The sequence below is a fragment of the Aethalodelphis obliquidens genome, unplaced genomic scaffold (assembly GCF_003676395.1).
Source record: "Aethalodelphis obliquidens isolate GAN/ISIS:26980383/991018 unplaced genomic scaffold, ASM367639v1 scaffold16, whole genome shotgun sequence".
NCBI lineage: Eukaryota > Metazoa > Chordata > Mammalia > Artiodactyla > Delphinidae > Aethalodelphis > Aethalodelphis obliquidens.
Window position 1 is genome coordinate 23,122,699 of NW_020837960.1, and position 16,939 is coordinate 23,139,637.

Genomic DNA, 16,939 nt, shown 5'->3' on the forward strand with positions numbered 1-16,939 from the left:
AAGCACTTTTAAAAACACTAAAGACTTTCCGGACGCGCAGGCTCAGCGGCCATGGCTCACGGGCCCAGCCGCTCCGCGGCATGTGGGATCCTCCCGGACCGGGGCACGAACCCGCGTCCCCTGCATCGGCAGGCGGACTCTCAACCACTGCGCCACCAGGGAAGCCCTAAAGACATTTTAAATTATGTTTTTATAAATGACATTGAATGCAGAGTCTGTGAACGACTCTAAGTTCACCTGTACTGATAAATCTCTGTGGATGACAGGCTGTACGAGTGGGCCAAAATTTAGCAGGTAAACTTTTAGAGAGGGGAAGTTCAATAATGCTCATACACTTGGGAAAATTCCAGATTTATCTACAGCAACACACTGTATAGGAAAATCACGGTATTTAGATTGAGATTTTGCTCTATCTACCATTTATTAGTTAGCATGCCACTTAATTTCTATAGTGTGTCATTTTCCCAAATAAAAATCCTTTAATAGCTCTGTCTATTGACAGATCCCTTCACAGTATAGTTCCAAGCAGCCTTTTCAGCTCATCTTTGTACGATCTCCCCACACTATCTTGTGTTCCATCAAGCAGCACCACTTTCATTCCCTGGACACATCATGTTGTGTGGTCCCTTCCTCCATGTTACCACCACCTCACTTACTGTCTTGGGTAGATATCCATTTATCCTTTCAAGTTTAGCTAAAATTTATTTCTTCAGTTAGCCAGCGCTCTTCACTGAGTTTGCATACCATTTTTAATACAACTTGAAGAAAATATCTATCATACTGTATTTTAATTATTTATAAATGTAATTTTATGTACACTTTATAAAAATTAGTCTAAAAATATAAGCAAGATTATGAGCAGCTCCATGCCACTTAGCAATAGATCTATTACTATAATTTTGTCAGCTCCTTATCTTTAGTGGCTTTTGATGCTCTAACTGGAAATAAAGTACAGACATAAAAAACATATTTCAGAATTTGAAAATGCTGTACTTATAGACCTATTCTGTAGACTATCATACTTCAATGCTGTTATTGAAAAGGATGAATGAATGTGGTTAAAATACTGTGTATGTTGAAATGAATGAATTATCAATTAAATAAAAGACAGCAACTAAGTACAAAAAATTGTATTAATGTGGATGCTTTAAATGGAATAGGTGAAAGATATGATTCCTGTCCTCAAGTGGTTTTTCTTTTATCTCAGAATATAAAATACTTAAAATCAAAATACTTTCTGATAACTTTACAAGGTGACCTATTACCAAGTGCAAAATATTGAGGTCATTCAAAGAAGTAAGTTAGGGTCTTTTATGCCTCCATGTCTTGGAAATTTCTGTTATTAACTCTGCTCTTCCCTGCTCACCTGGTAAATTCCTAATCTTCTTTCAAGTCAGTTCATAAGTAATTATTTCTGTGAAGCTGACTCCAACCCAATAGGTCCAGCGTTAGTCACCTTCCCTGTGTTCCTTTATGAAGTACCACCTCCCTCTACGAGAACTGCTTATTTCTTTCCACTAGACCAGGATTTTTCAACCTAGGCACTGCTGATGTTTTGGGCTGGATTTTGGTTGTCATTCTGGGGAGCTGCCCAGTGAATAGTCAGGTATTTTAGCAGAATTCTTGGTGTCTACCCTTTAGATGCCAGTAGCACACGCTGACTTCCACCCCTGCTGAGACACACTGCACTAAACTATGTGCTGTGAGAAGGCAGAAATTGTGCCTCAGCCTCTGTATTCAACATTTAGTGCATGCACGGCATGGACAAGATATTCAATAAATGCTTTTAAATTAATGAAGCCACTTGATTCCTCTGAATCAGTTTAAAGCCTTCCATCTGAAGCTTCACATAAAAACAGGGGAGTTGTTAAAACCTTTGTTGATATGAAAATGCTGTTACACAAAAACTTTAAAATGTGTTTTATAAGCATATTTTATAAGTCAGCATTTATATAATCCATTTAAATTATTTTAAGAGACTATAAAACCATAGGGTGAAGATAAGACTGTATTAAAATATGACACTGGCATCAAAAAAGAGCTGAAAGATGACTCCACGTATGCCTTTCTCTCGCTTGTAAAAAATTTACATCATTAACTTTTCAATAAATTATTTTAACAATAATCATATCATCTATTTCATTCCAGATATGAAGATTTAATTAATAATACACCAACTAAAACGGACATATCAATGAACAATAAGAAGACATTTGCTAGAGACTACATGGTACAAACAATAAACCACTCGGTAAAACAATCAAATCATCGTTTCCAACTATTATAAATGTAAACTCTTCAAAAACCTGAAGTCAGAAAAAAATGAAGTCAGATAATTTGAAGCTCCTGTCTCAACAACTGTATGTAGCTGCACTAGTACTTTTTTATTCTCGGTGTTTTCTTATTTCTTGATGACTGCAAGTAGCACCTTACAGTAGCCATGCATACACCATCAAAACTAATTTAATTCCAGATTCACTACAGAGCTGCTTTTTATTCATCAAGGTCATATCTCGATGGCTTCACAAGCTTAGATAAATTGGGTGTTAAGCAGATACATCTCTGAGGAACCTAAGGATGTTCTCATTTGCAGTTCTCAGCATATCTTATTATTTATTGCCAAAGAAATGAATGATTAATTTTGTCATCTTTGCTCCATTTTTTTTGTTCCTCTGGCTAAAACAGCCTGCCCTCCTCTGCGAAGCCTGATCAGACCTATTTAGGATGATGGCTTTGATTGCAGACATGGAGCTTGAGATCTTAGGCTCTGATGAAACATTGCTCCACTATAATTTCATGGAAAGGGAACAGAGTCCTACATGGTAATAGACAATCAACAAAGACAACCAAACATTAAGATTTTAACTATTCTTTGACACCATAATCTTTCAGCATCAGAAATGGACCAAAATTTGTCTGGTTTAGGTTTTATTTAAACATACAAACAATATACAAAATCCTCCTTTTTCAATCATTTCCTTATTAGCTAATTTGCCCTGAAGAAGAAAGCCCTGCAGATCAGAAAATGAATTTATAGTTTAAAATATTTTCCTTATATTCTTCCACTGCTATGGTCTGTAAAATTCCCGGTAATCAATTAAATTTGCACTTGTATGAGATTTTACTATCAGAAAACACCCAAAAAACACATTCAATACATATGAAATTAGAGCATTAAACACCAGCAAAAAAAATTACATGCCTCTAGGTTTTTATTAATCACATTCCAACACTAGAGGCTGAAAAGTATATCAAATCACACCAAATCTTTTGCACATGACAACCTCATAAATTATTCAACTCATTAGTATTACTAAGAAGCATGAAAAACTCCATCAGTGTTAAGGATGTTTTCCAACTGAAAAAGGTCAACCAAAAGTTTTAATAATGAAATGGAAGAGAAAGCTTTGCAAAGCAAATATGAAGTACAATAACTGTCCTTTTTGTCTCCTTGGAAATATATCTAATTCTGATTATTTGCTCATTTAAAAGAAAGTATTGTTAATATATTTGTTTTGTGGCTCCAAATAAATTGCCTAAATAGAATGTCATGAAATTTAAATTACAGCTAAATGTTTCTGCCCATCACATTAAAGTTTAACTATAATTTAAGCTAAACTGTTTGAATTAAAGGAAAAGTCAAGTGATTCAAAACATTTTTGTTAAAACATTAAGCTTGCAAATTCAGTTTCACTTCTATTACAATATATTAATAGAGGCTCACATTCTTGAAACATAGTGTACTACAGGAACAGAGAGACATGACCAGTGATCAGATCTCAGGGATTGCTTTGATGGCCATGTAAATATCCCCTATTTAAGTAATTTTAGGTTATTCCCTCAGCTTGTACAACTTGGTTAAAATTCTGAAAACTTTGATCACTGATTCAAATACTTCTAGCCATACTGAAAGTTCCATTCATTAAATCTTTTGTTCCTAAAACAATTTTGTTGCCACAATGTAGATGAATAGAAAAAAATTTTTGACCATAGATTACTGCAGAGTTTCTGTGCATTTAATATTTAACTTTCAAGGTAGAATTTGAGATACTTTAATTATTAAATTAAGAGGAAGAAATAAATTGAATTTCAATTTGTTCTAGAAGCTCTCTCAAAATTAGTAGGTTTGTGCTATAAATATACCCTTTATCTATGCCTACACAAACCAAAACATTAAATCTTTCAGATGTTAGTCTATACACTGCCAGACTTTAAGGTACTTAAAACACATTTAAATGTTTAATGGCAGGCAGAGTGACCAGATGATGGGCTGAGTTCTGTTAGTTTTATATGAATGTTCTGGCAATATGTGCATATAAAAGCCTTTCTCTAAAATATACAAAATATGTTTTCAATTAAGTCTTTCAACATCTATTTTCATTGGATAAAGTGCTTTGTAATAATTACTGACATTTACTTCCTATTCTTCTGAGGAAATACTTTAAACATAGGTTAGAAGGCACATTAAGAGTTTGGAAGAAGATACAATGTTATGTTTTTCTCTTGGCAGTTTGTAATTCCTCCTTCTATTTCTATGTACAGATCACACCAGGGAGTACTTTCCACTCACCTCTTCATATCCTCCATATTTTACTCCCTACTCTCTACCCACTTCTAGAAGTTCACAAATGTGAAGTCAAAGAGGTGTGCTCTAGAGTTACTTTTGGAGGTAGAATTGTTTCTGTTCTCTTTTGTCTTCCACTACCCGACCTTAACCCCAAGAATGACCACGAAGTAAATCTGGCATGGATACCATGTAGATGTCCTGAATATTTTATGGCATACGTGTGGTCTTTGTTCTAGATACGTATAAAATAGAAACATACCTTACTTTCCTTTTATCAAAGAACCCAACTCAGGAGAGATAACAGGTTTGGAATACTGATGATGATCCACTATTTCAAATTCATAAACCACTACATATTTTAAAATACGTTCATACTACACACAGAGGATGTTTACTATCACCTACATCTTTCATCTGTTTCAAAATCAGAATATTATTTTTTAATTTAGGTTCATTAACACTGGTTACTATGTTACTAAAACATGACATGACAGTCTTAAAAAAAGGTCAATATAGAGGCTTCCTTGGTGGCGCAGTGGTTGAGAGTCCACCTGCCAGTGCGGGGGATACGGGTTCGTGCCCCGGTCCGGGAAGATCCCACATGCCGCGGGTTCGTTCCCTGGTCTGGGAAGATCCCACATGCCGCGGGTTCGTTCCCCGGTCTGGGAAGATCCCACATGCCGCGGAGCGGCTGGGCCCGTGAGCCATGGCCGCTGAGCCTGCGCGTCCGGAGCCTGTGCCCCGCAGCAGGAGAGGCCACAGCGGTGAGAAGCCCACATATCGCAAAAAAAAAAAAAGTCAATATAAAAAATTTTAAATATGTTTCTTATAAGCTTTGACACTGGTTTAATAATAAAGACATTTTACAAATTGAACATACAAAATAAGGCATCCATTTTTATAGAAAACCAAAAGAAATATTTTTCTAACAGACCCTTTCTAAAAGCAACCTGTAGGACATTGAATGTAGTAATAATGTGAATCCTATATAATTAAGGTATTGGCAACACAGTGTCACTAATAATATCACTCTAGCCTAACCCCTGTTACAAGGTGTCTTTAGATGTTTCTAATTTCTAATGAGATGAATTCAAGATGAATTGATGAAAATGCCTAAATGGTTGGGAATATGAAATGAAGTTAAAAATTTTTAAGTTCATATTATAAAGCAAGCCACTTTAAGTAGATATTTCTAAGAATCTCTTCTGTAGAACATAAAGATAATAACTCATTTTAAGTTGGTGCTAAATCCTTAGGTGCTAGAATCCTTAGGTGATTTTTTTTGAGTTGATTAAAGAAATCCCCTACAGTACAAGTCAACTATAATTTTTTTTAAAGCATATTCTCTCCTGCAGTTACTTTTACTGTATAAAGTTACTTTTTAACTTTATCAATATTTTCCCTGTTCAATCCATCAAGAACATGAATGGCAACCTGTGTTATATATTAGGGTAAATTTTAAAACATATGGCTCATTTATTACTCTCAAATAAATAAAAATTAAAATAATAAAAACCCAAGTGATTGTGAGAACAAAAGTAGTCAATAACAAAAACATATGGACAGTGTTCAATAACGTTATTTTCTGAGTGTATATGGTTTATAAAATTATATTATCAATCAAACTTAAACTTTTTAGAGCATTTAAAAAAAGGTAAACTGGGCTTCCCTGGTGGTGCAGTGGTTAAGAATCTGCCTGCCAATTCAGGGCACATGGGTTCGAGCCCTGGTCTGGGAAGATCCCACAGGCCGCGGAGCAACTAAGCCCGTGCGCCACAACTACTGAGCCTGTGCTCTAGAGCCTGCGAGACACAACTCCTGAAGCCCGGACGCCTAAAGCCCGTGCTCTGTAGCAAGAGAAGCCACCGCAATGAGAAGAGTAGCCCCCGCTCACCGCCACTAGAGGAAGCCCGCGCGCAGCAACAAAGACACAATGCAGCCAAAAATAAATAAATAAATTTTAAAAAAGTAGGTGAACAGAGAGAATAGCCCTATGCATACTTCTTGGTGGATAGCAATCTAAAGTAGCAGCGTTTTTATTTAATTACAAAAAGTATTTTGATATTTACTATTTATTGTACATTTTATAAAGGACAACTTAGGGTGCAGTTCTACTGTAGTGTGATAATGGATGATATCTTTAATGTTGGATGGTCTTTTTCAAACTTTATTTGCAATCCATTGGAGGGCTGGGAACCTAATGGGCATACTGAGGCACGATTTATTTATTAAACTGAAAATAACAGAATAGAATAGGGTTAAACTACAGAATGCCATGTAATGAGATTATCAGTAAGACATTTGTTTCAGTTAAATACACAAGTATGTGCATGTGTATATGTATATACATAACAGTACACATATGTGCCTATATATTTCACGTATATATTTATATTCACACAGTATGCATATGTATATATACACACATACACACACAAATTATACATAAAAATATATAAATCTGAATACACACTTACAGTAGTACATTGTTTTTTCCACGTTGGGTGAAAAAGTTTGAAAGATCAAAGTCTGAAAGACGCTGAAAAGGAAAATGATTTTACTCTTGTTTCAGGCTCTATGAGAAGGATGCTGGGTAATAACCAACTATGTAGAGGCTTCTAATCTATCACAGAGAAGCTGAAGAGTCTAACATACATCAAGTGGGAGAAATATTGGGTTGATTGAGTATAACTTAAATGATGCTGAAGGATAAAGCAGAACATAACATTTTTGGCTTATGACATGGAGAATTTTAAATGCTAGTGAAAAAAAAGAACTATCAACCACAAAGAGTCACCTCCCATCCAGGAGTATTTTTGTGTGAGAGGCACTGGTACTCACCATATTCTATTGCAGCTTTGAGCAATGCTTCAGCATGAGTGGAGCCAAATGCATTACGGACAAACCGTCTCCTTCGACGAAGATCATCTTCCCAGTAATCCAAACGCCAGAAATCGTGCAGTTGGCTAAGAATGGGAAGATAAAAAACAATAATAACTATTAATAATGATGTATAACTGGAAGTACATTTTTTCAAGTTATATACGTTCACAGACTGCTTACACAATAAATTTTAAAAGCTTTGCACATTTTCTTTTTATAAGGATTAAATATTTTCTCTATTCAATTCATCAGGAACATGAATGACATTACATATTATAAATTATGGTAAATTTAACTCTTCTAAATTAATAACTAATACAGTTAAATCTTTATTTCTTTGGTCTCATTGGAAAATTAAGATAACTTTTGAGATATCTATGTTTTACAACTGTGTTTATATACGTATGTTTCCTCTACAAATGAACAAAACTTAAAATAGTAACATTCTCATATTTTAGGCATTATAACATTCAGCTCTGCTTTCTTTACAATGTTCTTCCTTCTACTGAAAACATTCATCACTGGGCGTTTAGTAACAAATGCAGCATCAAATTACAAGTATTAATGGCACAGTTTGCATTCTTTTACACTGTTTTTAACAAGGCTTGTAAATCACAGGATAGACCTCACTACAAATAGTTCACAATTTAATGACCATGGTTTCTTAGTACACTGAATTAAGAACTATAAAATATTGCCCACTTGGATTTGGTGGAAGAATGATTAAAATAATGTGCTGAAATATTCATTGAAATAATTCCCTACTGCCCACAGCAACATGAGAAAAGTGCAATTTTATCCATTATTAATAATACTGAATTAGAGCTGCAAAAAAATGCCAGTATGTGGTAATTGTCTTGGTAAATTATTATTCTAACGCTAACAGAGTCCTTGGATGATTTTACAGCTTTCAGTTAATATAAACCATTAACAGCCATGGCCATCGTTGGTAACACTGTCTAAACTATGTTACACTTTAAACAATATTAAAAATCTACAAGATATTTCAGAAACTACTGAAATATGTTCGTTGTATATCAATGGAACATTTCATGGTATCATTTTTGTTTTCAATTTAATTTTAATAAACAGTGATAAATGCTACTGCTTGAGAAGTCTGTCTTTTTCTGTATAGTATCTGGAATAATATACTCAAAAGATAAAATTCTAATTTTCTTGAGCAGCACTATTCATAAAAACATATAAAATGCTTTCATAGAAGATTTGATTTCAGTTTTTATTTTGATATTTTACTGTAGGAGAACACTGTGTTTGATTAAGATGGAAACTATATATTTTGCTCATCATTATCTCTCTAGCACAACGTCTGGCACATACTATGTTTTTAATAAATATTCAATGAATTAATTAAAACAATTTTTTTTTACTTTGAAAATCTACAGAGAAGTATAGTCAGTGAGAACAATAATTTACTTCTGAAAAAAATTTAGATTTTATGGCTATTTAATTTTGTTTTCTATAGCTTAATTGTAAAAGAATATATCAATATAAGGGATATATAAAAAGAACATTAAAATTATAATCATTTAAAGTATAATTTAATATACTTGTTTTTCTAAACATAATAATTATAATTTTATTTTTCTGTCAAAATAATGATTATCTGGTGATTAATTATTATGAGTAGTGTACCTCTGTCATTAATTTAAAATAGGAAAATTTCTATCCCTACAAATACAGATTAATCCTAGTAGTTTAAAGAAGAAAATGCTAAAAGCTTGCTATAATGATTTTCCTTAAAAGTATGTTAAAATTAAGTAACTGAATTCACTAGGAGAGATCTGAGATGTAATGTTTTCTCAAATTCCTGACCACAGACATACTTTCCTCTATTCCTCCCATTAAGAACAACTAAAAAAAAAAATTTATACGCTACATATAAAACAAACGTAACAAAACTCTGAAATGTGGGGAGCAGAAGGCAGACTGGCTAAGGACCACAGGGCCCAAGGAACAACAAAGTGGTGAGTTCCCTGGGTTATCTTTTTGTCTCATATACTCTAGATTTGGAGGCAAAGAAGCTAGCAACCCAGATCGACCAACAGGTACAGACAAAAAAAAAAAAAAAGCCCCAAAAAAAGCATGTTTCTCTAGCCGAAAGACCAGGAAAAGGGCATCCTAGGAAGCCAGGAAACTTTTAGACAATTATTTCCTCCAGCCAAACACCACAGAAAAACTATGCCTCTCATTCCCCCCCACACACAATAGCAAAGGATGAGAGGGGAGCCTAGATCTGAAGCCTCCTGATGGTGTAATGAGGCGCCCTAACATCCAAACTGGGGTGGCATCAGAGAAGGTCATATAGGGAGCCAGGACTTTCACCTCTGCTGGCTGATGACAAGGTACCCCACCCTCAAGGAGTCACTCGAGACCATATGGAGAGACTGGATTCCCACGCCCTGTGGTCAGTAATGAGGCATCCTTCTCTCTTCCCACTGGGGTGGGTTGGGAGGAGACATAGTAGAGAGTCAGGACTTTTACTACTAACCAGCAGCAATGAGGCCACCCCCATCAGTGGATACCACGTGGGGAGCTGGAACTCCCACCCCTGCCAAGCCATCATGAGGAGCTACCCACTCCCTGGATGTCAGCGGAAGGGAAGCGGGGAACCTAGATTTCTATCTCCACCTGGCATTGAAGAGGCAGTGCGCCCCACTTGTCCTGGTGGAGTAATGTCAGAGAAAAGTCAGCTAAAATAGAAGATTTGAATGAGATAAAAATATCTCAGAAAATCAAAAAAAAAAAATCCAGGTTTCGATCTCAAATTACTTGTCATACCATGAACCATGACAGCATATTTCACATTCAAAGCTATGGTGGCCAGAGGAAGTGTAAAAGTTTTGTTATCTGCTAAAAGAACTGTCAACCCAGAATCCTATAACGAGTGAAAATATCCTTTAGGAATAAAGGAGAAATGAAAATATTTTCAGATGATGAAAAAGATTTGTCAGCCTCAGAGCTAGTCTAAAAAAATGGCTAATAGCAATCATGTAAACATAAGGGAAGCAATAAAAGAAGGAACACTGGAACATCAGGAAGGAAGAAAGGACATAAGCAAAGTATAAGTAAATATAATAGGATTTCCTTTTCCTCTTGAGTTTTGTTAATTATGTTTGGCTGTTGAAGCAAAAATTATAACACTGTCTGATGTGGTTCTAATTGTGGGTAGAGGTAATAGTCAAGACAAATATAAATGAGGGAGGGTAAAGGAATGTAAAGGGAGGTGAAGTTTCGATACTTCACTTGGAGTGGTAAAGTGACACCACCAGTAGACTGTGATGAGCTATGTAGATATGATGTAATAATTAGAGCAACCACTAAAAAAGCTATACAAAGCCATGTGCAAAAAGTCACTATAGCTAATTAACTATCAGAAAGAGAAATCTGATACATTTACAACTGTATCAAAAAGAATACCTAGGAGTAAAGTGGCGAAAAGGCCTGTACAATGAAAACTAAGACACTGAATAAAGAAATTGAAGAAGACATAAAAAAGTGGAAATATAATCCTTGCTCATGGATTGAAAGAATTGATATTGTTAAAATGTACATGGCTACCCAAAGCAATCTACAGATTCAATACAATCTCCATCAAAATTCCAATGGCATTTTTCACAGAAATAGAATGAAGAATCCTAAACTTTGTATGGAACCACAAAAGGCCCAAATAGACAAAGCAATTTTGGGAGAGAAGAGCAAAGCTGTGGCATCATGCGTCCCGATTTCAAACTATATTACAAGGCTATAGTAATCAAGACAGTATGATATTGACATAAAAACAGACACACAACTTAATGAAACAGAATAGAGAGCCCAGATATAAACCCATGTATTTATGATATTTACAGCAAAGGAGCCAAGAATATGCAATGGGGAAAGGAAAGTCTCTTCAAAAAATGGTGTTGGGGAAACTGAACAGTCACATGCAAAAGAATAAAACTAGATCAGTCTTACACCATACATGAAACTCAACTAAAAATGGGTCAAAGACTTTAAAACATAAGACCTGAAACCACAAAACTCTTAGAAGGAAACATAGGCAGTAAGCTCCTTGACATTTGTCTTGGCAATGATTTTTTTGGATTTGACACAAAAAGCAAAGGCAACAAAAATAAAATAAACAAGTGGGATTATATCAAACTAAAAAGCTTCTGCAGAGAAAAAAAAATCAGTAAAATGAAAAGACAACCTACCAAATGAGAAAAAATATATTAGCAAACAATATATCTGGTAAACAATATAATATCCAAAATGTATAAAGAACTCATAAAACTCAAAAACAACAATAAAAACACCAAACAACCTGATTAAAAAGTGGGCAGAGGATCTAAATAGACCACAACAATGAAAAATTTTCATCTGTAGTTTCTAAAATCTAAAATCCATTATCCTCTCTTTTTTTTTTTGAGGGAAGCAAGGATTGGGAAAATTTAGATATTTGTTCTCTGATTTGTTCTTCTAGTATTTTCCCCATTTTCTATGTGGAAATTAACCTAATATTACTGAGAGTCCAGTCTTTGATAATATTTGGGGTTTTCAATATTTGAACAGACATAAACTCTTAAAAAAAAAACAACTTTGTTTCTTTCAAACCACAATTGTTTTTCTATTTATAGCTTAAAGATAGTGGAACTGAGTATAGATAAAATAACAATAGGTACTGAGAGTTGTGCTTTCAACTCTCAATAACATTAAACAGTATCATTCATTAAAATGGATACTCACTTATTTCCTTCTCTCCTTCCTTCAATGTTTCTATTCAAAAAGATATTTACTGAGTACTTATCCTGTGTTAGGCAATGCTCTTGGTGCTGAAGATATAACAGCATAATATGTATAATAAGATATACTCCTTTCCTTTTATTCTCACTCACACATTCTTCACTCTGCTTTCCCACTGAAATTTAATATATATTATTGACCCTTTAACTAAATCGCTCCTCTACCATTCCACCTATTTAATATTTCAACATAATAAGATACACTTTGCCATATTCTTCTGTAATATGTGAGGCATTCCAGGAAAAAAGATAATAATAGAGACTACTCTAATAAGTTTTAACTCTAGATGTGATTGTTATTAATAATTTGTAAGCACAATCAAAAATTTTTACTCTGTGATATGCCTATTTTGGTCAGTATATTTTGAGTACTCTGAGAGGTTCTTTTAATACCCTAAGTTAGGTTGACAAGCACTTCTCTTTTTGAAGGAGGGCTAATTTAGATTTCCTGCACTTGGAGAGCATCCAGGTGGACACATACAGAAGCCACTGTGCCATCATCTCCATGGTTGTGCAGGTAGTCATGCTGCACTGAAATTCTGCTTGGATTTGCAAGTTTTTAGCAGTGATAGTCTCATATGTGATACCTCTAATGATGTCACCTGGGAGGATGAATGTGATATCATATGTATTATTTTCCACTGTTTATTTATTTTGGTCCTTACATCTATGTTTCTGCCTTTCATGACTGAATTACAGAAACATTGAGTATCATATGTATGTTTTGTTCAGGAGTGTGATTTTACAAGTATAGCACATAATTGCTAGAAAAGAGGAGGTAAAGAGCCAGTAACTAATGAAGGGAAGATTCCCAGTTAGGTTGTATTATGATAATTAATGTTACTATTGATGTAATGGTGTTCATTAATTAGAATTTGGTGTTATTTTAGCATAAATAGGGTTCAGGAAGTCATAATTTTCCTCCATGAAAATTTTGATAGTTATATTTTAGACTTACGAGAATGCACTTAATTTTCTTAAAAGGGGTCCCTCCTCCCCTTCCAGGAATCAATCACCTTCATAAGCTGGAGGGAAAACTGAATTTACCTGGTAAAGAATAACTGAACTGTTAATTGGTTACTTGATATTTGATAACAAAAACTACCCAGTGGAATAGAGAAAAGAGTGAAATGAACAAAGGAATATCTTGCTAAACATACACACAAAATTCAGTAAGAACTCGAATCTCTGCTTGGCTAAAGAACTGGTGGTGATCACTGAGGTCAAGACTTCTGTGCATGACTTCTAATCCTACCAAGAACGACCAAAAACACAAATGCTAACTGAGAGACTAGTAGTTAAAAATTGTTATCCTCTCCTCCTCTGGACACACTGTAGATTACACTCCTCTATCTGTTTTGAAATAAGGCATGCCCATGTGACTTTCCTCAGCTAATAAAATGTGAAAGGTGAGTCACTTCCAGACAAAAGTTTTAAGAGCCAATGAAAATTTGCCATGTTCCCTTCCCTCCGCTGTAGGAATGAAGAAAATAAGCATGGATGTGGAGTCTCCATCATTTTGTATCCCTGAGTGACTTCGAGGGGCAGAGCTTCCCCATGGTTCCACGCAGAACATGTAGTATGAGTGAGAAATAAACTTCTCTTGTGTTGAACTTCTGAGATTTGAAGGTCCCATGTCACTGTAGTAAATAACCCCAGAATTGAGTAAGTTCCTAGAATAATAATACTTACAGAAGGACTAGTATTTACTGAGAGATTATTGTATTCCAGGTACTTTTCTAAGCATTGCATATGTATTAAGTCGTTTACTCTTCATAAATTCCCTTTAAGATAAGTGAACTCATTTTACAAATTAAGAAATGGAGACACAGGAAGGCTAAGTGATGTGCCCAAGATTAAGCAACCAGTAGGTGGCAGAAGAAGTATCTGTCCTCAGGCTGGCTGACTTTCTAGCTCATGCCACACTGCCTCTTAACTGTAAAGAGAGCAACCAAGGAAACAAAATATCTTGAGGATATTACACTTAAAGCACCAGCACAGCTGATTCCTGCTTCTTTATAATCAGAACTAATTATTCTGAATGAAAAATGATAATTGTGAAGTAGATAGAATGCTCTGTGTATATTGCATATGTTCATTCCTTTAGTCAACAAATATTTATTGAACACCTAAGAGCCAGGGATAGGCTAAGTACTAGACTTCCATAGATGAATAAACTGACATGATTTGTGCCTTTGTGCAGCTTTCAGTCTATTTCATAATTTAAATAAATAAACTTATAGTTAATTTTTTGTAAGTGTTAAGAAGGAAACAGATGAGATACTCTCTTTAATAAAAATGGGGAACCAACTTACTGCATAAGTGAATGTACAAGTAAACAAGTGTGAGTATGCTAATGAAACATGGTTACAAAGTATGTTGGCAAAACAAACTCTGTATTTATTGGCACTCTTAGTTCTCCTTCATAAGAAAAATCATCAGCCTTTTATTAACAGGTCTTGTGGGTTATTTAGTCAATTCCTAGTAATATATATTACCTCAATGCTGTAAGTGTGTGTGTGTGTGTGTGTGTGTACACGCACTCTCATCTAAAGGATATATCTACACATACACATTTGATATATGCCTTAAGCCATTAATACTGTTCTGACTCTCTTATGTATTACTAAGCACTTCTTCCAGTCTCCTTTCTCTGACACACTTACATCCTCTCTGACCTGAGGTCATGTATTATATCTGATAATTTAATTACAAATTGATTGTGAAGCTCCTGAAAGATGCATTCTTCCTGTCTTTGAAAAGTGTACTCTCACATTCTGACACTGTAAAGTCATATTTCACAAAGCCAAATCCTAGTCTTCAGGCCAGTCTTTCCAAGTCAGGCTAGTTTGTTCTCTCTCCCTGTATTACTGAACCTGGAAGGAAAGATAGGATTCCAAACACACCACTGGGGACGCGTTACAGCTGTCTGTCTATATCATTTGTTCCCATGCATATCAGTGGGGAGTAGTTACTGTGAATGATGATTCTTGAGAAACTCTATGAAACATTTTGGATTCACAGAGAGGGAGATAGTGATTGATGAACATATGTGAATTAAACTAGGTTTCCAATTAACTATAATGAAGCTTTAGATGAAAAAATAGTGAATATTATTAAAGTGTGTGTTAGATTGCATAAGCCATATTTAATAGTGAGAAAAGTTTTGTTAGCAGCCAAATTAGACATCTTAAAGGCATGAAAAAGAAAGTGGGTAGGAAAGTAAACTTTTTGTCTAAAATTTTGTTTCCATTACAGGTTTCTTATTTTGACCCAAGTTGTGATCTAACTTTCTGCTAATGTTTCTGTTCTCTCTGGATGGTCCCATATGTAGCTTATGCTACCTTCTCCCTTCCTTTCCCCTTGTACTGTTTACTGCAGCAGCGATCCATTGTACTTCTTTGCATCACATTTGCTCCTAATTTCCTTTTTTATCAAAAAAAGGAAAAGGCAATATCATTTGGTTAAAATATGATCGTATAATCTTAGTCACAGTGCATGAAAAATAAAGCCTTTCAGAATAAAATATACTACAAAAGAAAATTCTTAGTTTATTTAAGGTGACCTTTGAAAAGCCATGTTGATGTTGTCCATTAATTTTAAAGAGAGATATATTTATACTGTAAGTTTGAAGGCAGACAAATGTCTATTTGATAAAGGGCAGAGCAAATCATTCAAGAAAAAAATCATTGCGTCCTTAAAATAATCATATCTGAGGGCTTATATTTCTTTTTTATTTATTGTTGCAGAATGAAAATTCTCCTAATAGAGTACTGGATGTTTTGTTTGATTCTTTAATTTGCTTTTTCTTTTCTTCTCTTTTCTTATGGAAAGCAGTTTTCTGGGGACAAAAAATATTTAGGTGACTCCTTTTGCTTTTTGGGTGTACCACCACTCCCTATGAGCCTGGTTCTCTGGTATTGTAAGGAATACAGTGGTTTTATAGTATTTAAGGGATAGTTTTCCATGTGAAAATGATAGATGAGAAAAATAATCCCCTAAGCATCTGGTCAGGTTCCATACGCTACTGCAAGACACCAGAGCAGCTATTGTGTGTTGTGTAGGAAACTGGGCTCAATTCTTACAAAATACTTATTTACCATGTTTGTAAATTCTGAATCTCCACTAAAGGAGGAGGAACAAATTTAGGAGTTGAGTATCCAGACAGATCAGTAGAGTTGGTTCTCGAACTTTCCTTAATCTAGAGCTGAAGAGGAAGAGCCTCCCAACAAGAATTCCACTAACTCCTTTCTTGTAACAGTTACATTTACTAACGAGGTTGCCTGGTAGGATCAGAAAAGGTTTGGTTCCAGCAAATGGAAAGATTTTAATGATAAACACTTTATGGGACATCTTCCTTTTTATAACTTTCACTTCTTAAACTCTTTCACTTTATTAACATTTGAAAAGAAGTAGTGGCTCCAAATCATGAATTAAATAAGGAGGCAGGGCTGGAAAGTAGAAAAGAGAAATAGTTTCCAAAAAGAAAAAAAAATAAATAACTTTATTCAATGAGCTCTCTATGACCCACCTGATCAGCAAATGTTGAATTGCATTTTCACTCTTCGTCTTTAACCAACTACTCTTCTGGCTCAGGCTTTATTTATTTACTTTTGGGCAGCAACATACAAAGCTTTTTAGTGAATAGCTACACTCCTTTTTATACATTTCCTTTTCCAGTAGAGCT

The 16,939-nt window shown here is 34.7% G+C and overlaps 1 protein-coding gene across 4 annotated transcripts in view; it reads right to left on the reverse strand.

The window, feature by feature from the left end:
• Positions 1-16,939, reverse strand: part of NBEA (neurobeachin) — a 627,914-nt gene that overhangs the window by 230,249 nt on the left and 380,726 nt on the right. For all 4 annotated transcript variants that reach the window (XM_027116524.1, XM_027116522.1, XM_027116523.1 and 1 more), the window contains one exon: positions 7,409-7,533. In XM_027116524.1, coding sequence (XP_026972325.1) covers positions 7,409-7,533 — 125 coding nt within the window. The remainder of the gene's footprint in view (positions 1-7,408; positions 7,534-16,939) is intronic.